A 27,146-nucleotide genomic window follows, 5' to 3' on the forward strand; every position below is an offset into this window, starting at 1 on the left:
TGTTAGGAGAAGGTCAAGTTCTGTTTGGAGCCCCATCCGTTCTTTAGATAGATCAGGTGATTGAGTGGAAAATAGTTGGTTGTCTAGATTAATGATAGATTCTTCCAGTTCTCTTTGGCGTGCTCTACGAAGTTTATTAACATGAGACGTATGCGAGATGATCTTACCCCTAAGAAAAGCTTTAAGGGTTTCCCAGAGTAGGGACGCAGAGGTCTCTTCATTTTGGTTGGTCTCACAGAAGAATGCAATTGATTCCGAAATACACTCACAAAAGGCTGCATCAGAAAGTAAAAGAGGGTCAAGACGCCAGAATCTAAATTCCTTAGGCTTATGATCAAAGTGAAGGTCCAGGATCACAGTTGAATGATCTGATACAGTTATCGGTGAGTATTGAACGGAGACAATCGACGAAATAAATGTTTTATCAACAATAAAATAATCTATGCGAGAGTATGAACGATGTGCATGGGAAAAGAAAGAGTATTGCCTAGCCGAGGGGTGTAAAAATCTCCACGGGTCGACGTAGCCATAGTGGTCCATAAAAGCAGAGAGAGTCTGTGCCGTTTTAGAGGGCGCCACAGTTCTGGAACTAGATCTGTCTAGTGTTGGGTCTATAACACAATTCATATCTCCTCCCAGTATCAATAGATGGGAATTCAAATTGGGGATGGTGGAGAATAGCGATTTCACAAAATTATGATCATCCCAATACACAGAAACTAAGATGACCGGCTTCTGATAGAGAGTACCAGAAATGATGACATAACGTCCATTTGGATCTAAAATTGTATTAGTAGGGGTGAAATTTACTTTTTTCCGAATTAAAATGGCTGTGCCCCTTGTCTTTAGGTTAAATTGTGAATGAAACATTTGTCCAATCCACGGCCTATTCAGCTTTCGCTGATCAGATTTACAGAGATGTGTCTCTTGTATAAACATTATATCCGCCTTCAGGTTTTTAAGATGTGTCATAATCTTTGTGCGTTTCACCGAAGCATTCAACCCACCAGTGTTCAAAGAGAGTATCCTGACCGCCTGTCCACCACCAGTCCCTGTACCAGTTATATTAGCCATGACACTGCATACAGCATCGAAGGTGTAAGATCAGCCTTAGAACATCCACAACTAAAAATGGAGAGAACAGTGTACATAAAGATGACAAAACAGAATGTAATTGAAACAGCTGCCTCAAACAAATGGAAACCTGTAGCCCCATCAAGATAAATGCCCCACCCTCTCCCTCCCATCCTCTACTCCTTCCCACCTCCTCCCATGCCCTAGACCCCCTCCCTCCCCACCCCTGAGCTCCATCTGCCAATGAAATTGGCAATAACTTCCCTACCTGAATCATCTCTCCTTCTTCAAGGTGTCTCAGTACCCACATCATGCAGATACAACCTCCTTAGTAAGTGTAACAATTGTGAACAGCAAATGTTAACAAGAACATTGCAAAAGTGCAAGAACATCCCGGGTATAGTGTAAATACAAAAATGAAAACAATTAAATTAAAATAGATGTAAACATGTCACATCGTCTGCTGACTTGGCCGAGTAACGTTAGTTATAAAATAAATGACGTCCCAACAGAACGACGGCTGTAAAGTGCCCAGAAACAATTGTGAACAGCATGAGTTAACAAGGACATTCGAAAAAGTGCAAAAAACACCCCGGGTATATAGTGTAAATATACAAATGTAATCATACAAAAAATAAATGTAGACAACATGTCGCATTGTGCGCTGTCATGGCTAGGTAACGTTAGATTATACAATCAATTGTGTCCCAACATAACGGTTGTAACGTACCCAGTCCACCATCAATGCAGCGCCAGCGCGGTTTAGCCTAGCCCAGCTTAGCTCAGCCACCACTAGCCTAGCACAACATCAGTGGTTAGTTAGCCGGCTCGCGTTCATAGCCAGCTGCAAAGGCTACAGCCTCCAGGGGCGAGGGGAACCTTTTCTTAGCCCCACTTCCAAGTGTGATCTGCAGGCGAGCAGGGAACAGAAGAGCCGGTCTGAGGCCTAGGTTGTACAGCTTTGACATGATGTCTCGGTATTTCGCCCGCTGTTCGAGAACCTCCTGTGTGAAGTCCTCGTAGATCTGCACTGGTTGTCCCACGGTAGCGGAGATCCCCTCGTCTCTTGCGGGCCTCCCGGACAATCAGGTCCTTTACTTGGTAGCGATGCAGCCGCAATATCACAGGTCGCGGTCTCGTCCCTGGCTGCGGCCTAGCAGCCGGCGCTCTGTGTGCACGGTCCAGCTCGGGAGGGGATGAGAGAGTTTTATTGCCTAGCAGCTCCACCAAAAATTCAGAAAAGAAGGTTGTAAGCCGGGGTCCCTCAATAGACTCAGGAAGTCCAATGATTCTGATGTTATTTCTGCGGCTCCGACCTTCCAGATCTGCGGTCTTCGCAGCTAGCTTAGCATTGCTATCTGCTAATACCGCACACTTCTCCTCGAGTATACGGAGTCGCTGATCTTGCAGATTGGCATTGGTCTCAAGAGAGTCTATTTGTTCCCCATGTTCTGCTACTGTGGTCTGCGTTTGGTTCAGCTTCGCCTCCAGTACCGCAAAGGCAGCTTTGAAATCAGCTGAAATGCTAGCTCTGTGCTCTTCAAGCAGGCTAATTATGCTAGCCATGTCCGCGCCAGCAACTTCACTTGCACTTGAGACAGCAGTTTCGGTCTTTTTTGCCTGTTTCGTCTCCGTTTTCAACGCAGGTTTCGGCATCACATCGGCTTGTTCTGATTTATAGTCCAAATTATGTTCACACAATACGGGTTTAACTCAACTTCGGTGGTTTTAAATTAAATGTAGAAAGTAAAATCGTGGGAGAACGAGACAACGCAGCCCTCACATGTTCGTCCAACCGGAAGTCTCGGTCTCAGTCTTTTTGGCCATGTTTCGTGCTCTGCAGAGACTTTGATATTTCAGCATAGGCCAGTATCCTTTGTCTACAAAAATCAGTCATATATGGAGCGCCATCATTTATTAATTCACGATTACAACTATAATGTTCAAGATATCTCTAACTTTCTATCGGAACAGCTGTTTCCCACATTTCCTGCAACTTGGTACAAAACTCACTTCCTTATAGTACTACTACTGCAGTTCATTAACACCTAATCTATATTAAAATATCTAATAGATCAGAAACTTGTGCATATAATTATTTTCTTGAGTCAAAACATTACTAGGATCTGTAAAGCTCTGCTATGTATTTCATAACTCATTATATTAATTTATCTTCAAATCTGGTCCACTTAAAGAACAATGTTAACCTCTTTAACAGTGCGTGGAACCTTGGGTGTCCGAACATGCAACAATTACTCCTTCCTTTATCAAGGATTTAAAAACAGAAGTCATTTCGTATGTCCATCCAAAAGCCCTCCTATGGTAATAACTATGCCACAATGGTGAAACCAGTACCTCAAATTGAAATACTATATTTTGTTTAGAACTAGCTTTCCCTTCAACATGACCTATATAAATAAATGTTTGTCTGATCTTATAGAGATGTTAGTAAAACTCTCCCTTTGAACTGATCAATACTGTAACAAATTAAAACACTACCAAATTCATACATGAATAAAAACTCTAAAAGAATAATTTGTAAATATGATGAAAGATTGAAGAATATGGTTCTACACTGTACTCCTAACTCCCAAACACCCACTACTTAAAGTCTAGTGCATACTTCCATCATGCCCCCCCCCCCCCCCTTTTCCATCAGTGTGTTTTAGGATGATTTTTCACTTCACTTTAATAGTTTTCCTCTTTACCGCTATTTTTAATTTACCAATTGATTAATTCATGGTTAATACATCTTCTTATCTTCACTTATTTATCAACTCAATTCAAGTTCTTTAAATGTGGTTCTTTAAAATACATTAGTAGATACCTTGTGGAGTATTCACAATAACTAATCTTCTCTATGAAATCCGTTCATCTTTAAGCAGATACTATTTCCTTATTTATCTTTTGTTCATGATAACAATAGTATAACAACCACACGTTTTACACATAGCTAGTTTCTATAACAAGATTATTATGTGTGACATAATAATCAGATGTCTTGTTTGCTAACCAATAATATTAAACTTTAATCTTTTCAGTATTCCAGACCATCGTTTAAACAAGCAGCCTCTTATCTAAACACTAAGCATTAAGGTTTCTACACCACCCCCTGGGAAACTCTTGCACAATTATGCTGTAAAATCATTGCATCATTCCTTCAGAGTCTGAACAATCTGAGACAAGCATGTCTCAAGATCTTGTCATAATGAGCACAGTCAGTGATGCAGCTGTAGTCAGTGGCAGGGTCCCCAAAAAAGCTAGGACCGGCCCTGGTCAGTGGGCTCCAAGGAAACTCTCCCTGGCATTGGGATGAGGGAAGGAATCACTTGGCAGACACACGTTGTCCTCTGTACAGCAGAAATCCCCCAAAACCGCAGTACCTCTTCACACCACTGTTGCCTTGGCAACGAGGCACAAGCAACATGTCAATATCTCCTCAGAGATGCATTCTTTGCACACTTCTTCTGTTTGCAGTGAGCAACTCCTCACCAACACACTGATTCAGAGAACCCAAAAGATGGTGCAGGACTATCCAATGCTGCTGTAATCACATTCAGCTACTGAAAAAAACTCAATTTAAATCTCTCTCCCAACGTGTTACAAAATAAAACGGCTGAGGTCAGGAATGCTGAAACATGTGAATGTTAAAACAAACTAATGGTAGTAGTCTGCCTATTCTTTATTACTTCAGTTTTAAGTTAATAGGCAAAACAAGGACACCCTCCTTAATTTATCTACCGCCTCTTTCTTTTTGTTTAGTTTGTTACGCCCAAATAATCCGGGTTTTTGCCCGTTTAGGTTTCCGAGTTTCATTACATTACATTACATTACATTGCATTTAGCTGACGCTTTTGTCCAAAGCGACTTACAATAAGTACATTCGACCAGGAAGACACAACCTTGAAGAAAACAGAATCATATAAGTATATCAGGTTTCATAGAGCCAAACATTTCAAGTGCTACTCAACTGGCTTTAGGTAATCCAGTCCTTTATTGGTATAAAAGTGCTTCGTTAATCGTTCTAACGCTCGAAGTGGAGTCGAAAGAGATGAGTTTTCAGTTTGCGCCGGAAGATGTGCAAGCTATCTGCCGTCCTGATGTCAATGGGGAGCTCATTCCACCATCTTGGAGCCAGGATAGCAAACCCACGTGTTTTCGCCGATGGGAACTTGGGTCCCCCTCGCAGCGAGGGCGCAACGAGTCGTTTGGCTGATGCAGAGCGTAGTGCACGCGCTGGGGTGTACGGTTTAACCATGTCCTGGATGTAGGAAGGGCCAGATCCATTCGCAGCACGGTAAGCAAGTACCAGTGTCTTGAAGTGGATTCTAGCAGTTACCGGAAGCCAGTGAAGGGAGCGGAGGAGCGGAGTGGTGTGGGAGAATTTAGGAAGGTTGAAAACCAGACAAGCCGCTGCATTCTGGATGAGCTGCAGAGGTCGGATGGCACATGCAGGTAGACCAGCCAGGAGGGAGTTGCAGTAGTCTAGGCGTGAGATGACGAGAGCCTGGACCAGAACCTGAGTCGCTTTCTGAGTCAGCTGGGGACGTATCTTCCTGATGTTGTAAAGCGTGTATCTGCAGCAGCGGGTTGTAGCAGCGATGTTTGCAGTGAAGGACAGGTTGTTATCTAGGGTCACACCCAGATTCCTTGCAGTCTGAGTCGGGGAAACAACTGAGGTGCCGATGTTGATTGTCAGGTCAAGAGTTGGACAATCTTTTCCCGGGAGGAAGAGCAGCTCAGTCTTGTCAAGGTTGAGCTTGAGGTGGTGAGCAGACATCCACTGAGAGATGTCAGCTAGACAAGCAGAGATGCGTGCAACGACCTGGGTCTCTGAGCGGGGAAAGGACAGAATTAATTGGGTGTCGTCAGCGTAGCAGTGGTAAGAAAAACCATGCGGGCTAATGACTGATCCGAGCGAGTTTGTGTACAAGGAGAAGAGGAGGGGACCAAGAACAGAGCCCTGAGGGACCCCCGTAGTTAATTGACAAGGGTCGGACTCAGACCCTCTCCAAGTCACCCTGTAGGTACGGTCTTTCAGGTATGAGGTGAGGAGGGAAAGTGCAGAGCCAGAAACTCCAAGTTTTTGGAGAGTGCGAAGGAGGATCTGATGATTCACCGTGTCGAATGCAGCAGACAGGTCCAACAGGATGATGACAGAGGAGAGGGATGCAGTTTTGGCAGTGTGCAGTTCCTCCGTGACAGCAATGAGAGCAGTTTCTGTGGAGTGACCTGCCTTGAAACCAGACTGGTGCGGATCCAGAAGGTTGTTCTGATTGAGATAACAGGAGAGTTGTTTAAAGACAGCGCGTTCAAGTGATTTAGACAGGAACGGGAGGAGAGAGACAGGCCTGTAGTTTATAACATCAGACGGGTTGAGAGTGGGTTTTCTTTAGGAGAGGGTTTACTCTTGCCTCCTTGAGACTGTTTGGAAAGTGACCAGAAGTTAGAGAAGTGTTGATGAAATGGGTGAGAAACGGTAGAATATCAGGAGCGATAGTCTGAAGGAGGTTTGAAGGGATAGGGTCCAGAGGACAGGTGGTAGGGCGGGCAGAGGTAATGAGGGTAAGAACCTCACTTGGAGAGAGAGGGGAAAAGGAGGTTAGTGTGTTGGTGGAAGGAAGGTCTGGTGACCCAGCGGTGAGTAAAGGTGAGTCAGAAAAAGAAGAGCGAATATCATTAACCTTTTTTTCAAAGTGGGTAACAAAGTCGCTTGACAGAAGTGAGGAGGGGGGAGGAGCTTTTGGAGGGTCCAAGAGGGTGGAGAAGATGGAAAATAGTTTTTTAGGATTGGAATAGGAAGATTGGATCTTATCTTGAAAGAAAGTGCTTTTTGCCTGAGAGATCGAAGCAGAGAAAGAGGAGAGGAGAGCTTGATAGGTTAGGAGGTCGTCACGGTGTTTGGATTTCCACCATTTCCGCTCTGCTGCCCTAAGGACGGTTCTATTAGCACGCAGTGCATCATTTAGCCAGGGAGCCGGAGGGGACTGACGAGCCTGCCGAGATGTCAGAGGACAGAGCGAGTCCAGAGTGGATGAGAGAGTAGAGAGGAGAGTTTCTGCAGCAGAGTTTGGAGGCAGTAGTTGGAACGAATCAGAGGAAGGGAGGGCTGAGAGCACCGACGAGGCAAAGGTAGAGGGAGAGAGGGAGCGAAGGTTACGGCGGACAAGTGTAGGATGGGAAGAGATTAGTTTGTTATGTTTGGAAAGGGATAGAGAGAATGAAATGAAGAAGTGATCGGATGTGTGGAGCGGGTTTACAGAGAGGTTAGAAGTAGCGCAGTTCCTTGAGAATATGAGATCAAGGACATTGCCAGCTTTATGAGTTTCTTCACAAGCTGTCGCTCATAAACATTTAGCGCTGAGTTTAAACTTCCTAAAGTCTCATCTCCTCCTACCCTGTCCTCTTCCATCATTTTATTTTTTAGGAACCTCAGGTCTGCACAAACCTTTTTCTTCTCTCTCTGTTTGATTCCACTGAGAATCAATCTCTCAGTATGTTCCCATTGTTCGCGGAAGCTTCCGGGAATTGGAACGCCTAAATCACTCTTTTCACATTCTCCTTTCATTATGACTTCGTATCTATTTATCTGACTAAATTACTTGTATTTATTAATACACTGGACAAATCTTGTCGTCCTCTATTCTATTCTGAATTCAGAGTTCCAATCCCAGAATATTGTTACACCCTGTTCGCCACCAGAGGGCAGCAGCTGACCACAAATGAGCTTCCTCTGTCTCCTGTCTCTACTGCTATGCTCTATTTTCTCAATTATTACACAGATTCGACGTAAAAAGATCACACAGAGTTTATTCCCTTATACATTCTGTCCGGCTTTTTTGTGCGATGTATTATTTCAACAGATAATTCTGGTTTTTGACGGTGCTTCGACACCCCTATATAGAGATGCGACCGTCACACGGAGATTAATCCCAAACCAAAAAAATCCTTTATCGTCACGTTTAGCCGTTCAGATCAACCCCACAGCAAGAGTTTGCGAGATCCGGTCATTTCAAATTGATTTTGAAAGTTGCGTATCTCCTCTTGAATACCCACATATAATATTGACTTCCGCTTTTTTCAGCCTATAGTCTACAGAATTTTCCCAGCGAGTCAGCCGTGCCGGACTAAACTACCTCACGCTCTCGCTGGTTCACTTTTCTTTTTTTTTAGTGAATTAAGGTACGGGACTTATAGCTATTTACCCGACTCTTACAAACACTCAGTGCCTTAGGTACAGGACTGCATACCTGACTAAGCACTTTCTTAAATATAACTCGGTGCCTTAGGTCCGGACTGTTCTACCTGACTCTAAGCCCCTTCTTACTTTAGTGAGTTTAAGGTACTGGACTCTAATACCAGACTCTTTACCAACACTTAGTGCCTTAGGTACAGGACTGATCTACCTGACTCTACAAACACTTTTTACAGTATTGTATTTTTTACCATGACTAAGGACACTGAGAACGCCGCTGACAACTCTAAAAAATGTGTAGTATAGCCAATCACAGACTTTGACAATCAACAGGTGTCTGCTCACCTTTGTATCTGGACGTCCTGGTTTAGTTGTCAACGGTGTGCAGGTGTCCTCCCCTGGACTGAAATGTGTCCGCTGGCTGTCGGTGGTCCTTCTAGAGACCAGCACTCATCACGTCGGGGTCACCAGATTGTAGGAGCAAACACAGTAGTGGTGGCTTAAAGCCCACCTCTGCTCCGCGCCGTCCGTTAGATGAGCCTGGTCAGATTGATAAAAGAGGGAGTTCAACACACCGGCATAAAAGTTATAACAATAATCTGATTTTAATGGTAAAAAACACCAATACAAGTTTACAGAGTACTCCGGACTCCCAGTTCTACTGCTGTGCGATACAGGTATCGGGACCAGCCAGTCAGAAACAGGGGGCATTTTACATGACTACACAACAGTATATATGGATATATTTTTGAGGTGGACAGCCACTTCTTATCTTCCACCGGACCCAACTCCTTTAATTTCCCAGGGAAGGTTTCACACAAACTATTCTTTATAACAATCAAACATTGTACACAGATATATTGGTGCTTCGGATTATTCCCAGCAAGGACCTTGGAAAAAGAACATGTGTGTGTGTTAGTGAGGGAAAGTGTATGTGTGTGTGTGTGCATGCTGATAAGCAGAGGCATATGTGTGTGTGTTGCTGATATCTGGGTTAAGGAGTTTATGTGTGTGTGCTGCATGAAGACAGGAGGAGGTGTATGTGTGTGTGTCAGGGTCTCTGGGTAATGGAGTGTAAGTAAGAAGGTTTAGATATATAGGATTACTTTAAACAGTCCCAAATAATACATGTTCACTTCAATACAGTTCAAGATAATACCTGTTTACTTTAATACAGTTTAGAACAATATCTGGGTGCTTTAGTATCTGCAGCAACGGGTTGTAGCAGCGATGTTTGCAGTGAAGGACAGGTTGTTATCTAGGGTCACACCCAGATTCCTTGCAGTCTGAGTCGGGGAAACAACTGAGGTGCCAATGTTGATTGTTAGGTCAAGAGTGGGACAATCTTTTCCCGGAAGGAAAAGCAGCTCAGTCTTGTCAAATGTATATTCTTCAGAAACAAGTAGCCCTCCAGAGAGTTCGTTATCATTCACTCAGTCTGGTTGTCAGGTTGGTGACCCCTGCAGTACAATGATAGTGACAGTGAAGACAACAGCCCCTAATATACCCTGATTTGGTAGCAGCAGTCTGTGTTCACATGGTGCGTTCAGGTACAGAGTTGACTTTAGGTCAGCTACAGACAACTCCGAAAAACACAAAGACGCCGCACTATGTAGAGTTCACATGTATATATTTCAAATCAGTCCAAAAGTGACAAGGAGTCAACAGAGTTAAATTTAAAAAATGCAATAATTTTAAGTTTGTATAACAGATGTGTATGGAAGTAAGGAAGTGGAATCCAGTGAACTAAAAACATTTGTCATTTGACACTGAACTGTGTGTTTTTTGTTGTCTCCCACTAGAGCTACAAGCTAGCTGTGGAACTGAAACCAGATCAGTCCCAGGCCTGGATGAACATGGGGGGGATTCAGCACATCAAGGTAGCAAGTCAAAACACATTCATGCTGTTTCATACTGTGAAGAATGAAGAACATTTTCTAAAAATGTCTCGGCTGACAAGATGAAGGTTATTCATAATCTCTGTATGTAACGCAGCAAGGATCGTCCAGTGTATCCTAAGATAAATATAAAACAATATAATGGAAGCATTGAAGCTTCTTTCCTTTAATCTAGAGAATTTGAACAGATCTTATCATGGCTGCCATTTAAATACTTTTTGCTCCTAAATCCATAAATACTAAAGGAAAACATTTTTTGTAGGAGGGGGAATATGGCATCAGATGTGTATCTATTTATATATTGCTTTATCTAAATATTATTCATAAACATTCCTAGTATTTTTGTGATTTGGATCGATCAGGTGCTAATAAGCCATAATAACAGTAACAGTTTTAAAAACGTAAAAAATATGTGCTTTAGTACTACACTGAACAAAAATATAAATGCAACACTTTTGTTTTTGCTCCCAATTTTCATGAGATGAACTCAAAGATCTAAAACATTTTCTATATGTTAGGATCTGTCTGTGTTGGTGTTTTTCTTGTCTTTTTCTATCTTTGGGTTTCCTGTTTTATTTTGTAAAGTGTTCACCCCCGTTTCCTGCCTGTTTGCTTTCTGTCTGTTTCCCTCCCTGATTACCCGATTGTGTTCACCTGGTGCCTCTGTGTTTTCTCCTCCCTCCTCACCTGTCTCGTGTTTATGTGATTAGTCCTGGGTGTATTTAAGTTCTGGGTTTTCTGTCTCTCTTTGTCGGGTTGTCTTGTGTAATGACCAGTTCATCGGTGAGTGTTCCGTTCTGTCTCTGTTTATGGTATATTTGTAGCCTTGAAATAAAGGAGTTATTTTCGTTATATCTGCATTTGGGTCCTGATTCCTGCACACCGTAACATTACAACCCGACCAAAATATGGGCCCAGCAGGTCCTTTTGAGCAGGAGCTATTGGAGTTTTCCTTTGCTTTGGATGACTGCTCGTATCGATGGTTGGGAGCGTCCAGGGTTCAGCAGCGAGAGGCTGTTCTGGCAGAGGCACGCCGGATTACGATGGAGAAGCCAGGCTTGGTTAAATTCTTATCGGGCAGGATTTTGGATTTTCTCACGGTGTGTTATCCCCTGCCTCACAGCCCCAGGCCTCCCAACTCCCGTTTGATACCACACGCATCGGTGTGGTCCGTCTGGCGTCAGCCCCTGCTTCTCACCCAGTGTTTGCTACAGTCCAGGAGCCATTCGCTGGTACTCGTCTGGCCCTTTGGAGGTCCACGGAGCCTCTAAACGGCTCCTAAAGGAAGGAGTCGCAAGGCCAGGTTGGCAGCACGAGCCCAAGGGGCCATGGTTCCAGAACCAGTTCAGCCTCCAGCAGCCATGGTTACAGACCCAGTTCTGGCCCCAGCAGCCATGGTCCTTGCTCCAGAACCGGTCCCGGCAGCCATGGATTCGGCTCCAGAGCCGGCCCATACAGCCATGTTTCCGGCTCCAGAACCGGACCTTACAGCCATGTTTCCGGCTTCAGAACCGGACCTTACAGCCAAGATTCTGGCTTCAATTCCGGCTCCAGAGCCGGCCCATTCAGCCCATGTTTCCGGCTCCAGAACCGGACCTTACAGCCATGTTTCCGGCTCCAGAACCGGACCTTACAGCCATGTTTCCGGCTCCAGAACCGGACCTTACAGCCATGTTTCCGGCTTCAGAACCGGACCTTACAGCCATGATTCTGGCTTCAATTCCGGCTCCAGAGCCGGTCCATTCAGCCATGTTTCCGGCTCCAGAACCGGACCTTACAGCCATGTTTCCGGCTCCAGAACCGGACCTTACAGCCATGATTCTGGCTCCAGAACCGGACCTTACAGCCATGATTCTGGCTTCAATTCCGGCCCCCGCAGCCATGGTTCCAGACCCAGCTCTGGCCCCAGCTCTGGCCCCAGCTCTGGCCCCAGCTCTGGCCCCAGCTCTGGCCCCAGCTCTGGCCCCAGCTCTGGCCCCGCTCTGGCCCCAGCTCTGGCCCCAGCTCTGGCCCCAGCTCTGGCCCCAGCTCTGGCCCCAGCTCTGGCCCCAGCTCTGGCCCCAGCTCTGGCCCCAGCTCTGGCCCCAGCTCTGGCCCCAGCTCTGGCCCCAGCTCTGGCCCCAGCTCTGGCCCCAGCTCTGGCCCAGCTCTGGCCCCAGCTCTGGCCCCAGCTCTGGCCCCAGCTCTGGCCCCAGCTCTGGCCCCAGCTCTGGCCCCAGCTCTGGCCCCAGCTCTGGCCCCAGCTCTGGCCCCAGCTCTGGCCCCAGCTCTGGCCCCAGCTCTGGCCCCAGCTCTGGCCCCAGCTCTGGCCCAGCTCTGGCCCCCAGCTCTGGCCCCAGCTCTGGCCCCAGCTCTGGCCCCCAGCTCTGGCCCCCAGCTCGGCCCAGCTCTGGCCCCAGCTCTGCCACCAGTCCCATCTCAAGTTTCCTCTCGAGTCCCCTCTCCAGTTTCTTCTCAAGTCCCCTCTCCAGTTCCCTCCCGAGTCCCCTCTCCAGTTTCCTCTCAAGTTCCTTCTCAAGTCCCCTCTCCAGTTTCCTCTCAAGTTCCTTCTCAAGTCCTTCCTCTAGTCCCCTCTCTGGTCCCTTCCCGAGTCCCTCCTCTAGTCAATTCCCTAGTCCCATCTCTAGTCCCTCCTCTAGTCCCCTCTCCAGTCCCCTCTCGAGTCCCTACTCAAGTCCCTCCTCTAGTCAATTCCCTAGTCCCATCTCTAGTCCCTCCTCTAGTCCCCTCTCGAGGTCCCACCTCTAGTCCCTCCTCGAGTCCCCTCTCTAGTTCCCCTCTCGAGTCCCCTTCTCTAGTCCTTTCCCTAGTCCCTCCTCAGGTCACTTCTCTAGTCCCATCTCCAGTTCCCTCTCGAGTTCCCTCTCCAGTTCCCTCCTTTAGTCCCTCCTCTAGTCCCTCCTTTAGTCCCCTCTCTAGTCCCTCCTCGAGTCCCCTCTCTAGTTCCCCTCGCGAGTCCCCTCTCTAGTTCCCCTCGCGAGTCCCTCCTCTAGTCCCCTCTCTAGTTCCCCTCTCGAGTCTCCTCTCGAGTCCCCTCTCGAGTCACGTCTCAAGTCCCTACCCAATGTCCTGGTCCGTTGGAGGTTCCGCTGGGGGTCCTGCCAACTCCATGTCCTGTCCCGTTGGAGGTCCCGTCGACTACTCCTCTGCCGGGGGTCCTACCAATCGTATGTCTGTCCCGTTGGAGGTCCCGCCGTCTACTCTCCTGCCGGGGGTCCTGCCAGCTCCTTGTCCTGTCTCGTTGGAGGTCTCGCCGACTACACTCCTGCCGGGGGGTCCTGCCAACCCTTTGTCCTGTGCCGTTGGAGGCCCCGCCGTCTACTCTCCTGCCGGGGGTCCTGCCAACCCTTTGTCCTGTCTCGTTGAAGGTCCCGCCGTCTACTCTCCTGTCGGGGGTCCTGCCAACCCTTTGTCCTGTGCCGTTGGAGGCCCCGCCGACTACTCTCCTGCCGGGGGTCCTGCCAACCCTTTGTCCTGTGCCCTTGGAGGTCCCGCCGTCTACTCTCCTGCCGGGGGTCCTGCCAGCTCCTTGTCCTGTCTCGTTGGAGGTCCCGCCGACTACTCTCCTGCCGGGGGTTCTGCCAACCCTTTGTCCTGTGCCGTTGGAGGCCCCGCCGACTACTCTCCTGCCGGGGGTCCTGCCAACCCTTTGTCCTGTCCCCTTGGAGGTCCCGCCGTCTACTCTCCTGCCGGGGGTCCTGCCAGCTCCTTGTGCTGTCTCGTTGGAGGTCCCACCGACTACTCTCCTGCCGGAGGTCCTGCCAACCCTTTGTCCTGTGCTGTTGGAGGCCCCGCCGACTACTCTCCTGCCGGGGGTCCTGCCAACCCTTTGTCCTGTCTCGTTGGAGGTCCCGCCGTCTACTCTCCTGCCGGGGGTCCTGCCAGCTCCTTGTCCTGTCTCGTTGGAGGTCCCACCGACTACTCTCCTGCCGGGGGTCCTGCCAACCCTTTGTCCTGTGCCTTTGGAGGCCCCGCCGACTGCTCTCCTGCAAATCCCGTGTCATGGTCCTCTTCCATGGGGGATCCTGCCGAGGCCTGTCCCACCAGCTCCGACACCGGGTCCTGCCCGGCCTCCGGCACTGTCCCGTCAGCGCCTTCCTGCCCGGTATTCGCCCTCAAGCCCGGCCCCCTGAGAGCCGCGGTCTTCACCCTCGAGCCCGGCCCCCTGAGAGCCGCGGTCTTCACCCTCGAGCCCGGCCCCCTGAGAGCCGCGGTCTTCGCCCTCGAGCCCGGCCCCCTGAGTGCCGCGGTCCTCGCCCTCGGGCCCGGCCCCCTGACTCTTCCTGCCGTTGCCTTCGCCCTCGGGCCCGGCCCCCTGACTCTTCCTGCCGCTACCTTCGCCCCTCCATGGTCCCCACCTTGGACTCTGTCTTGCCCCCGGGCCGTCCGCCCGAGTCCCCCTTTTTGGACTCTGCCTTGCCCCCGGGCCGTCCGCCCGAGACCCCTTCCTGGTCCTCTGCCTTGCCCCCGGGCCGTCCGCCCGACTTCCCCTTTTTGGACTCTGCCTTGCCCCCGGGCCGTCCGCCCGAGACCCCTTCCTGGTCCTCTGCCGTGCCCCTGGGCGGTCAGTTCAGTCCCGTCCTCCTGACCCCCTCCACCCACCCTGGTGGCTTAGTGATGCGTCCCTCCTCCGGACCCCCTCCGGACCCCCTCCATCCACCCTGCTTGAGGTTTTGGACTTTTTTTTGTTTTGGGATGTCTGGGATCCGTCCCTTGAGGGGGGTGGTACTGTTAGGATCTGTCTGTGTTAGTGTTTTTCTTGTCTTTTTCTATCTTTGGGTTTCCTGTTTTATTTTGTAAAGTGTTCACCCCCGTTTCCTGCCTGTTTGCTTTCTGTCTGTTTCCCTCTCTGATTACCCGATTGTGTTCACCTGGTGCCTCTGTGTTTTCTCCTCCCTCCTCACCTGTCTCGTGTTTATGTGATTAGTCCTGGGTGTATTTAAGTTCTGGGTTTTCTGTCTCTCTTTGTCGGGTTGTCTTGTGTAATGACCAGTTCATCGGTGAGTGTTCCGTTCTGTCTCTGTTTATGGTATATTTGTAGCCTTGAAATAAAGGAGTTATTTTCGTTATCTGCATTTGGGTCCTGATTCCTGCACACCGTAACACTATATACACAAAATAACCATTTCTCTCAAATATTGTTCACAAATCTGTGATAGTGAGCACTTCTCCTTTGCCGAGATAATCCATCCCACCTTACAGGTGTGGCATATCAAGATGCTGATTAGACACAGGTGTGCCTTAGGCTGGCCACAATAAAAGGCCACTCTGAAACATGCAGTTTTGCTTTATTGGGGGGGTCTGAAAACCAGTCAGTATCTGGTGTGACCACCATTTGCCTCACGCAGTGCAACACATCTCCTTCGCATAGAGTTGATCAGGTTGTTGATTGTGGCCTGTGGAATGTTGGTCCACTCCTCTTCAATGGCTGTGCGAAGTTGCTGGATATTGGCAGGAACTGGAACACGCTGTTGTATACGCCGATACAGAGCATCCCAAACATGCTCAATGGGTGACATGTCCGGTGAGTATGCTGGCCATGCAAGAACTGGGATATTTTCAGTCTCCAGGAATTGTGTACAGATCCTTGCAACATGGGGCCGTGCATTATCATGCTGCAACATGAGGTGATGGTCGTGGATGAATGGCACAACAATGGGCCTCAGGATCTCGTCACGGTATCGCTGTGCATTCACAATGCCATCAATAAAATGCACCTGTGTTCGTCGTCCATAACATACCACCACCATGGGCCACTCGATTCACAACACTGACATCAGAAAACCGCTCACCCACACGACGCCACACACGCTGTCTGCCATCTGCCCTGAACAGTGAAAACCGGGATTCATCCGTGAAGAGAACACCTCTCCAACGTGCCAGACGCCATCGAATGTGAGCATTTGCCCACTCAAGTCGGTTACGACGACGAACCGGAGTCTGGTCGAGACCCCGATGAGGACGACGAGCATGCAGATGAGCTTCCCTGAGATGGTTTCTGACAGTTTGTGCAGAAATTCTTTGGTTATGCAAACCGATTGTTGCAGCAGCTGTCCGAGTGGCTGGTCTCAGACGATCTTGGAGGTGAACATGCTGGATGTGGAGGTCCTGGGCTGGTGTGGTTACACGTGGTCTGCGGTTGTGAGGCCGGTTGGATGTACTGCCAAATTCTCTGAAACGCCTTATGGTAGAGAGATGAACATTCAATTCACGGGCAACAGCTCTGGTGGACATTCCTGCTGTCAGCATGCCAATTGCACGCTCCCTCAAAACTTGCGACATCTGTGGCATTGTGCTGTGTGATAAAACTGAACATTTTAGAGTGGCCTTTTATTGTGGCCAGCCTAAGGCACACCTGTGCAATAATCATGCTGTCTAATCAGCATCTTGATATGCCACACCTGTGAGGTGGGATGGAGTATCTCGGCAAAGGAGAAGTGCTCACTATCACAGATTTTTTCAGATTTGTGAACAATATGAGAGAAATGGTTATTTTGTATATAGAAAATGTTTTAGATCTTTGAGTTCATCTCATGAAAAATGGGAGCAAAAACAAAAGTGTTGCATTTATATTTTTGTTCAGTGTAAGTTCGGTAAAACTTTATATTAAGGTACACAAATTAACCATCAACTAGTTGTTAATTAACATGCATATTAGCAGTATATTGGCTCTTTATTAGTCTCTATAAATAAAGAACTACGGTAGATATGTAATATTTAATGCAGCCGAACCTTGTATTACAATGCCGTTATGTGATGACTTCCAAAGAGAAAAGCAAGCACACTCGGAATAAAGTATTATTTTCTTTTTTTTAAATGTTTTTCGGATTTCATATCGCATAAACACCATATCCCAACGTGCATTGCGGTTAAACAAACCAATCACCGAGCTTGAACCATATCTTGGGTAATCAGTTCAGTGGCTGTGTATCTGTTTCCGGTTATTTTATTTTGAAATTCAGTTCCTGACAGACGGCAAAAAAGCCAGAGATTATAGAATTAAACAAATAAATAAAAACAAGGATAATTGTGTGTTATTGTTGAGTAAATAACAGTGTGTTATTTAGAAAAGAATAACAAATTAGAAGGAAAAAAAGATTTAAAAAATACAGATTTCAGTATTCTGAGGCGCTGAGCCCCATTTCTTTTCCTCACTGACGGCAAATAAAATCCGACATTATACGATTTAAAATTAAAAACAATAATCGTGGCTTGATATTGAGTAAGAACCATAGACTGTATATATAAAGAAGACCCGACCGGACAAAAAGACGTGTTGCAGGCACGAAACACACTACCAATAGAAATGCATTGCTTTTAAAATGGTTCTGTGTGACACGAAAAAAAGGGGAAAATCTGGCTCTCAAGAGTTTAATCTATGTTCACACTGAGACAGTACAACACATAGAGAGAACAGTACACCTTTTGTGTAAGTACATACAAGCAGGTCACAAAGTATGATCACAAATACATAACGGTGGGTTACGTATTGTAACCCTTGTTATATAAGCACAGGCGGAGCCCTCTACTGGACTCTATGGGTACTACCTTATCATGCAAGCATTCCACTACTGAGATTTCTATAGACGTAGCCGGCCCCGGGGCGGGCCTACCTGAATGCTCGTGCATCTCACCTCCGTATACCTCACCTCAGACCCCACAGCCCCCCCCCCCCCCCTCCTCACCAGTCCTCTGTTGCCCCAGCAAGCACAGACGCTGAGAAAGAGCTAGACATATCCAAGAGATAAAACTTTATGAATGGGCATGGCGTTGACAAAGACCCATAACCACAGCCTCTCCGCTGTGTCCCACATTCATCTGTGTCATCTCTGAGTACCACGGAACCCCGACGCGATCCGGTGCTACTAGGATGACTGCCAGACGTTCTTGCCTCACTCTCCCCAGGAGAGGGAGAATGAGACACAGCGGTGGATAGCAGCTTCCTTGGCCATGGCACGTGTGCAAACGCGTCCACCCCCAAGGGCGGGTCGTCACTTAGGGCCAAGGAGAACCACAGGGCACAGTGGCTGTTGCCCCGGCTGGCGAACAGATCCACTTCCGCTCTCCCGAACTGGGCCCAGATCTGCTTCACCACCTCCGGGTGAAGCGTCCATTAAGCCTGGCAGGGGGTCGCCCCTCGACATGAGGTTGGCCCCCCTGTTCTCCAGTCCCAGGATATGGAGGGCTCTCAGAGATAACACCACCTCTGAAGCCCATAACCACAGCCTCTCCTCTGTGGCCAACAAGGCGGCGGAGCGGACTCCGCCCTGCCTGTTGACATAAGCCACTGTGGTGCTGTTGTCGCTCCTGACCATTACATGTCTCCCTTGAATTAGGGGCATGAAATGCTGGAGGAATAACACTACCGCCCGTAGCTCTAGGAGGTTGCTGTGTCGTGTCTCTGTTAGAGACCAGCGCCCACCTATAGCCCTCTTCAGGCAGGTCCCTCCCCATCCTGTTCTGGATGCGTCCGTGAACACTGTTGTAGGAGGTTACCGGTCCCAGTGAATACCCCCTCCGGACAGGGGTAGACATTAAGGGTAAAAAGCCACTGGCCCTCCGGGCCGGTGGAATTGTATTGTCACTGGCCCCACCATTGTAACCACTGGCCCGGAGCATTCGTCCAAAAAAAATCGACTAATAATGAAGAAAATTAACACATTTGTTGCAATAGTAATTTATGCACTAACTACATTACTACTTGTACTACAACATTTGAACAATCAGTTCGTCCTCATTTTCCTCAATTGTTCATATTTGGTTTATTAAAATAATGATATTGTGGTCATTGTTAAAACATTTCTGCTATTTTTATGAGTATTATTATTATTTGTATAATGCACTTTCTGCCTTCCTGTCATTAGGAGTTAGAAATATAATGGCTATAGATTAGATTAGATCCTTCATTATCCTTCATTATAACTGCTGGGACATTTCCCTATAGCCAATACCTTTATATTTTCTACTCTTCACTTACTTGTCAGCATAGGTCGGCATTGATGTACAGAGCCGACAGAAGACCTTGTTTATATTGGCATCATATTGAGAGGTGCAGCCAGTGACGCGTCATAAAACCAGGAAGTAAGCTGCTGGTTCCCTCGACAAAAAGCAATGGGATTTCTCCACAGGGTTTTGGAAAATAGCTGGAAATAAGGTCTGTGGAAAACAAACCTGTTTGATATGCACGTTTTGTTCAGCCGGATAATCTCCACATGTCTACCCTACTTTTATAATTTTCTAATCATAAATCTAATCGATAGATTATAAAAGGGTTTTAGGATGTGTCACTGCACCACTAGAAGCCAAGTCCATCGATCAAGCTGGCTGAAACGTTCTCTCCCTCTTCTTCTCATGCTCCCTGTCACTCTCCTTTAACTCCTCCGGTGACTTTCTTTTATTTGAAGATTGTTTTTTGCCCGACGCTTGGCCGGTTACCGCTGGTATTAAAAACATTTTGGCGAATGGTTAGGTGGCGCGATAGTCTGTAGTGAAGGAGCGCGCTCCCGCTCACGGGAGCCTGCTCGCGCTGCGCTCCGCAGCAAACAGCTGTTTGCTTTTCACCCAACAATGACAAGCGACTCACGAAACGCTATGTTGTAGCGTTAATAAACAAAACAATTGGTCAAAATACCAATACCACAGGAACAATTTTTTTTTAACTGTTTTATAGTTAACATGCGGAATTTTCTGCAGGCAATGTAGCGATTCAGGCTGCTGAGATCTAGAATAGGTCTGAATTCCCCAGTCTTCTTGAAAACCAGGAAGTACATGGAATAAAGACCCCCTTTTCCCTGTGCTGAGGGCGCACGACAGATACCGCCTGTTTTTGCACCAGAGCCTGACTCTCTGCTGAGAGGAAACCCATCTCCTCCTGGGATGACAGATGTACCTCTCGCATGCCTTTGAATGGAGGTGGGATGCTGCAAAACCGGAGTGAATAACCCTGTTTCAGCGTCCTGTCCATCCACTTTGTTAACACACAGCTGAGTTTCCATTCCCCATAACATTGTGTTAGGGGACAAGCTCTCAGCTGTGGGGCCCCAGCTATGAAACTCTCTGGTGACCCGTTCCGCCGCAAAACCCCCCGTGAAGGGAAGTTTTGCCCATGGAGGGTCGACACAGAAAGGGCCGATTTTTTTACTGAGGTCCCTGAACGCACCGCCGCGCGCTCTTGTGTGAGCGCGCGCTCCACCATAATGATGTTTTCACCACTACGGCAAACTGCATTAATTGGAGTCTTTACTCTAGGCGTAGTGTGTTCCCTGACAGTAATACGGCGGCCATAATGCCTGCGATTTATCACTCATCTGCACATGCCCACTAGCTACCTTCTTCACAGGAGCTACACTGGGGCAGCGAGTGGGGAATTTGTACGGTCAACTTTGTGTGTGAGTGTAGAATTTGTGGAAACAAATGACACTGTGCACCGGGCCGTAAAACCCCTGTCGAAGGCGCCCACACGCTCCACCGCTAGGGTCATCACCGCCGGGAAGTCCAGACGCGCAGACCTGTGCTGGACCCTCCTCGCCGCCGGACCGAAAGTACCAGACAACGAGGCGTCCTCGCCGTCCTCCTCCTCCGTGACCGTGACCGTGGCCACCCGGCCCCTCGAGATGGCGAACACGAATGGCACCTTGTCATCTTGTTCACCCATCTCCACCACCTTGAGGTCCTGATCCTCAGCCTCTTCCGGTGGGCCGAACTTCACCCGGAAAAGATACCCACGATGTCGGCGGTTTAGCCGAGGGATCATCCGGCAGGCGTTGCAGGCTGGTGACTGGCTTAGGCCGTCTTCGACGTGGTCCGGCCCCAGGCACTGGAAGCACAGGCGGTGCGTATCAGCCCCCGCGATCAGTCCAGGGCATGTCGGGCAGGTCCGGGGCTCAAGGAGTGGTGAGTCCACTTTTCTTCTCTTTCCCTATTCACGTCTTTGCTCAGTATTCACTTCCGCTCGCTGAAGAGAAAGGATGATGGTCAGGAGGCGAGGCCTCCTTTTATAAGGAGGTGAGATGCGCGCGCATTCAGGTAGGCCCGCCCCGGAGCCGGCTACGTCTAGAGAAATCTCAGTAGGTGAATGCTTGCATGATAAGGTAGTACCCATAGAGTCCAGTAGAGGGCAGAGCCTGTGAGAGATATAACATCTGTTAAAAATCTGTTTTTATTCAAAAGTACAGGCTGTTATGTGTTCTCAGCCTTGGAGAAACTTGACATGTTTTGGTATGTGTGTGAACCTCTCTTTAGTGGTTCATTATTAAAACAGATATTTGAACGTGTGCCTACTTTGTTCATGTACGGTTGAGGTTAATTTCAGTAGTTGTGTGCTATAATGTATTTACAAAGTGTGAAGAGGAGGCAACTTTAGAATAGGGAACCTGTTCAGGTCAATTAGAGTCAAACGACTAGCTTATTGGTTATGAACAATACTTCACTTTAGAATAGGGAACATGTTCTTAGATATAAATACCTAATTTTGAGTTATTTAGACACAATTAACACTTATAGTTTAATGTCTTGTTACGTAAGAATAGGTCATATTTGTTAAGTGTTATTATGGGAGAATTACTATTCTTGTGGTACTACTGCCTTATTAGGCCCAGTGATTCCCACAGCATGTTAATACTTTGGGGGGCCCCCAAAGTATAATGGCTCCCCCCAAAGTATAATTTGTGTGTTTTTTGGTTTTTTTTACTCAGTGAGCACTCATTTGCATTTGCATTGGTGGCAATGAGTGCTCAGTGAGTAAAAAAAACTTAAAAAAACATAAATTATACTTTGGGGGGAGCCACCCATAAATTATACTTTGGGGGGAGCCATTATACTGGTAAACAACCTCTATGGGCGCGAGTGGGGTGGGCGATATTGAAAAATATGTTATGACGATATTTTCAAGCAGTATCACGATAGACGATATATATCACGATATTTTTTCATGTCGGTTATTATGGTTATTTTTCAAGTTACTTAACAGTACAAGCACCTACAACAGGGGTGCCCAACCTTTTTTTAACCGAGAGCTACTTTTAAAGTTGCCAGTCTGCCGAGATCTACCAGTCCAAATAGAGAGGCGTAGCCATTACTGACAGCCTACTACCAGGTAAATACACACTTCTACTTGTATAAAACTGACCTTTGTACGATGAATACTTCATAAAATACTGCAGATCCTTTATCTTCCCTCTTTCTAATCTACACACATACAAGTATTTAACTGAAGCTACACAACAGTGTTGTTGATACAGAGTTTATTCACACGTCACTACAGTGGGTAATGTTTTCAAGAAACATTGAACAGTGCTGCCACATATGACACAGGGAAAAAGAAAAGACTCTGAACCCTTTCTTTGCCATTATATAAACATAGTGTTGCTACAAAAGTATAAATGAGGCTTACTAATAAGACAACTCAGATCTGAAGCTGCACAGGAATCTGCTGCCAAAGTGCAATAAAAGAGACAACATTAATAGAATCAAACCTTTTTTTGTTGCATTTTAGTCGAGTATAAAAATAAATGCCTTTAAAATAGGATGCAAGCAACACTAGTTTCTTAACCTGAATTGATAATAGACTATAATCAATTTAAACAGAACAGATCTTAATGTTTTCATTCTTATACCATTTTGTACAATAATTATCATGAATAAGTTCAAACAAACTAAAACTTACAGCTGATTAATAACGGTATCTAACTTGAGTTTTTATTATATCAAAAACCTGTTGAAATGCTCGTTATTTTTACTGTCCCGCAAAAGCGCGTCGGCAGCCTCCAGGAATGCTTCTTTCACAACTTCGCCGTCTTTGAAAGACTTCGTGTTTCGCAAGAACGTGCCTGACACGATAAGATGCTATGGTAGCAGCCTTGCTCTTGTTGTTGGGCCTGGTGGAAATAGACTGCTGTGCATTTAGCTGTCCTTTCAGGACGGTCCCCTTTTGGAGCGTAGGGCAGAATGAGTAGCGTTTGTGCACTGTTTTGAAATGCCGCTCCTAAATTACCCTTCTTCGATAAAGCCACGCTCGCATTGCAGATGAGACAGATGGACTTTGAATTGGAATAGATACAAAAATAATCATCCTCCCACTCGGAGTGAAAATTATATATTTTGGCCTTTTTTGCTTCTGCCATAATTGCGGTCTTGTGTGTGTGCGGACTGTCACTCCTGTTGACACGGACAACGTCAGCGAAATAGTGCCCACTGCTCACCAGCCACGCCCCGACACATGGGGTCACGCCGGCCAATCACAAAGCTTTGATGCGTTCAAGTGCATTATTCTGGCACGGGAAGATTAAGTTATAGGACATTAACGATAAAACAGAATGTTGTTCTATTTTTAGACACATCTCGCGATCGACTGGGAATCTCCCCGCGATCGACCGGTCGATCGCGATCGACTGGTTGGGCACCCCTGACCTACAAGGTAACAGAAACTAAAACAAAAAGGAGTAACAGACCAAAATAGCATTTCAAGCTGGTTTTATTTCTGAAATGAACAAGTGAGCAGTGAACATCAATAAACATGAACATCAATAAACATATTATTATTATATAACAAATATAAGCCAACAGAATCAAACAAGAATCAATAAATAAAGTGCAAAACTGTCTGAATCCTGACCAGGAAAAATATTTTCGACTGGGCACCTGGTACCGTGGGTCAACTGTTTTCATCAGCCTCACGAAACCTTTGTTTTCCACGCTCTGTATTGGTTGCATATCTTTGGCCACATAAAACGCCACCGCGTCAGTTATGTCTTTCCACCGTTTGCTAGTCTTTTCATAAGGAGCCCCTTTATGAAATGCCTGACCTATGGTAGTTTGTTTTGGTGCAGTCGCTGCGGTAGATTGTGCATTCACACGCGGGGGACCTTGCACTCTTACAGTCTCTGCATGCTCTTTCTGGTGCTTGCGTTTGAGGTGGTTTCGTAAGCCCGACGTGTTGCCATATGTCGCTTTGAAATGTCCTTGTTTGCACATTTTGCAAATGACATTTGTTTGCTCCGTGTCTGTTGTCTTATAGCCAAAATACTTCCATACCACAGACGTAGAGTTCTTTTTGGGGACTAAATCTAATTGTTCTACATCAGAATCTGACTCTCCGTCCATTATTGCTGTGTGTGCAGACTGTCAACAGTGTATTTTCCCGCTGCAAAGAAAGGGGGCGGGGACTTTGGGAGCGTGTCAAACAACTCGGACTGAACGAAAGCAGAGGTGCGCTGACATTGTGAAATCGATCGGGCTTGATATATGGTGAAATTAAAATCAGTAGGTGAGGCTGGGGGAGCGGGAGGGTAAGAGGCTCTCCGTCCGCTGTCATAGCCCCCTGCGCCGCACACGGAGAGCCTCTTCCCCTCCCGCTATTTTTTTTTTTCTTCAATTATTATTTTTTTTTTTATCACGATAGGACGATATCTCTGAAAAAGCATATCGTGGAGACCTAATATCGTCACGACGATATATATCGTCATATCGCCCACCCCTAGTCCAGACCCACTTTTGGAATCAAATTATGACGTCAGTGGGATTATCTCCTTTATCAACTCCTAAGCATCCCCGGGACAATATCACTAGCCCTGCCCCTAAAAAGGTGTGAACTTGAGCCAATCAAGGACTACTACTACTAGGTCGTCCTTAGACGAGTTTGCCAACGGGTTCGCCAATCCTCACGGTCCTCCATACACCCGGCCAGCTCTGTGGAGCTTTCCACCCCCGCATCCTTCCTCAGCACCTCCACGTATGTTGGCGTGGAGCGCCCTCTTGGTCGGTGCCCATGTGTTGGCTCCCAGAGTACTAACTTGCCAGCTGGAAGTTCCTGGTGTCGATGGCAGTGACCTGCAAATGTCAGTTTCCTGGATGCCACCTTGTCACTCAGCCTGGGTAGCCCACCAGGACTAGCCCCGCTCCTACATTTCACCAGTTTGTATATAGTTAAAATAAAGTTATCCGGTGATTGACGATCAGATACCAGTGTGGAGTTTTCTGTCTTAAATTTGATATAGATCATGTTCTTTGTTGGTTTGTGAGGATGTTCATACACACTTGGTAAGATGTGTGTGTGAAAGAAGACCACAAAAAACAGCAGTGACTGCTCTCAGCTGTTTAACACTTAAAGACCTAGACACCATCACCAGTTGTAGGTTGTCTGAAGTGCAGTGTTACTATGAAAATTCACTAGAATGCAGGAATTGAGAAAAAAAATCTCAACATTTTTCACGGGGGACGGTCTGGATGAGTCGTTCCGAGTCGTTCCCCCAAAGTATATTTCATTTCTGCGGGAATCACTGTAGGCCTATATTGAGCAGAGCATATTAAGACCAAAACTAATGTACAACAACTTCCTTAATTGCAATAAATAAGCACTAATTAGAGGGTTATTGAGGAAAATTAATGAATGGCGTACTAGTTGTAGAATATGGTCATGTACTGTAGAATAAGGCATTAATAAGTGTTGTATAATGACTAATAAAGAGCCAATATACTGCTAATATGCATGTTACAACTAGTTGATGGTTAATTTGTGTACCTTAGTATAAAGTGTTACCCTAAGTTCTATCATTTAACATTCATAAAGGGAACTGTCAGGCAACAAATTGACTTTGAAACAGTCGCAATGTGATCTCAACTTCTGACTCTGGTCAGCACTGAGGCTGAAAATGTTGATGTATGAGAGAGTTGGTTCTGGACCCAAAACATATTATTGAACACACAGTTCCTGTTTGTAATTGGTTTATTGTTTTGTGTTTGCAGGGAGACTATGCAGCTGCCAGGATGTATTACCAGCGGGCCCTGCTGCTCAGCCCCGGCTCCAAACTCCTGAAGGAAAACCTGGCCAAGCTGGACCGGCTTGAGAGGAAAGTGACAGGGGGGTCGTAGATTACCACAGTTCCCCACATGCAACCATCCTGGGCTCAAATCAGCGGAGAGGGCCCAGCAAGCCCTCTGGAGTCCAGACACCAGCTACAGGCTGGTTAAAAAGACAACAGGCCTGAAAGCAGAGGAGCAGAGGACTCTTCAGGTGCTGCAGAGAGAGACAGAGGAGCCACAGTCAGGGAGCTTTCCTCGTGGGAGCAGAGGGGAACCACTGGCTGAAGACCACTGGAGCTCCATGTGATCTGCATCAGCTTTACTTCAAAAGCCACATCTGCTTGTGTGATTTATTATTTAGCTTTATGCAAAGGAATTTCCTTTATGGAACCTAATCACAGATTGAACCTCAGTCTGTGATTAGAACAAAGTAACTAAAAACAAGATGTAAAGATCTCAGATTATATGAAAAATTGAATAAGATTCATACCAGCTGCTTTCTTTTTAGACATGAACTGAACTAGGTTCAAATGACCTCTACTTCCAGAACAAGCTACAGGTTAGACCTGGTTAGGCATGTGTTGGTTATGGTTAAGGTTAGGATAAGTCTCCAGGAAATGTATGTAAGTCAATGTAATGTTCCCTGAAGTTGTGTGTGTGTGTGTGTGTGTGTGTGTGTGTGTGTGTGTGTGTGTGTGTGTGTGTGTGTGTGTGTGTGTGTGTGTGTGTGTGTGTGTGTGTGTGTGTGTGTGTGTGTGTGTGTGTGTGTGTGTGTGTGTGTGTGTGTGTGTGTGTGTGTGTGTGTGTGTGTGTGTGTGTGTGTGTGTGTGGTGTGTGTGTGTGTGTGTGTGTGTGTGTGTGTGTGTGTGTGTGTGTGTGTGTGTGTGTGTGTGTGTGTGTGTGTGTGTGTGGACTGTCACTCTGAACACTTCTCTTTGGTCGCTTTTTGTTGTTCTGTTGACAGTGGTTTTGATTGTAAATGGATTTTGTTGTTGAATGACTATAGGATGAAAATGAAGTGACAAGTGCAATGACTGACATGCACCAGGAAAATAAAGTGAATGTTACTGAATTACTGAATTTTTTTAGGCTCCACACACTCCACTAGACTCTACTTAGCAGGTTTTCCTAGTTTTCCCAGAACCTCCACCCTTCTCCCACATGAGGTTGGATCAGACCTT

General features: G+C 46.8%; 1 protein-coding gene across 1 annotated transcript in view; it reads left to right on the forward strand.

Annotated features, from left to right (window-relative positions):
- Window positions 1-26,653, forward strand: part of tmtc1 (transmembrane O-mannosyltransferase targeting cadherins 1) — a gene marked incomplete at its 5' end in the record, with an annotated part of 69,926 nt that extends 43,273 nt beyond the window's left edge. Inside the window, 2 exon segments of the mRNA XM_034221835.1 lie at window positions 10,072-10,149; window positions 25,909-26,653. Coding sequence (XP_034077726.1) covers window positions 10,072-10,149; window positions 25,909-26,034 — 204 coding nt within the window.
- Between the last annotated feature and the right edge of the window lie 493 nt (window positions 26,654-27,146).

The sequence above is a fragment of the Gymnodraco acuticeps genome, unplaced genomic scaffold, assembly GCF_902827175.1.
Source record: "Gymnodraco acuticeps unplaced genomic scaffold, fGymAcu1.1, whole genome shotgun sequence".
Lineage (NCBI taxonomy): Eukaryota > Metazoa > Chordata > Actinopteri > Perciformes > Bathydraconidae > Gymnodraco > Gymnodraco acuticeps.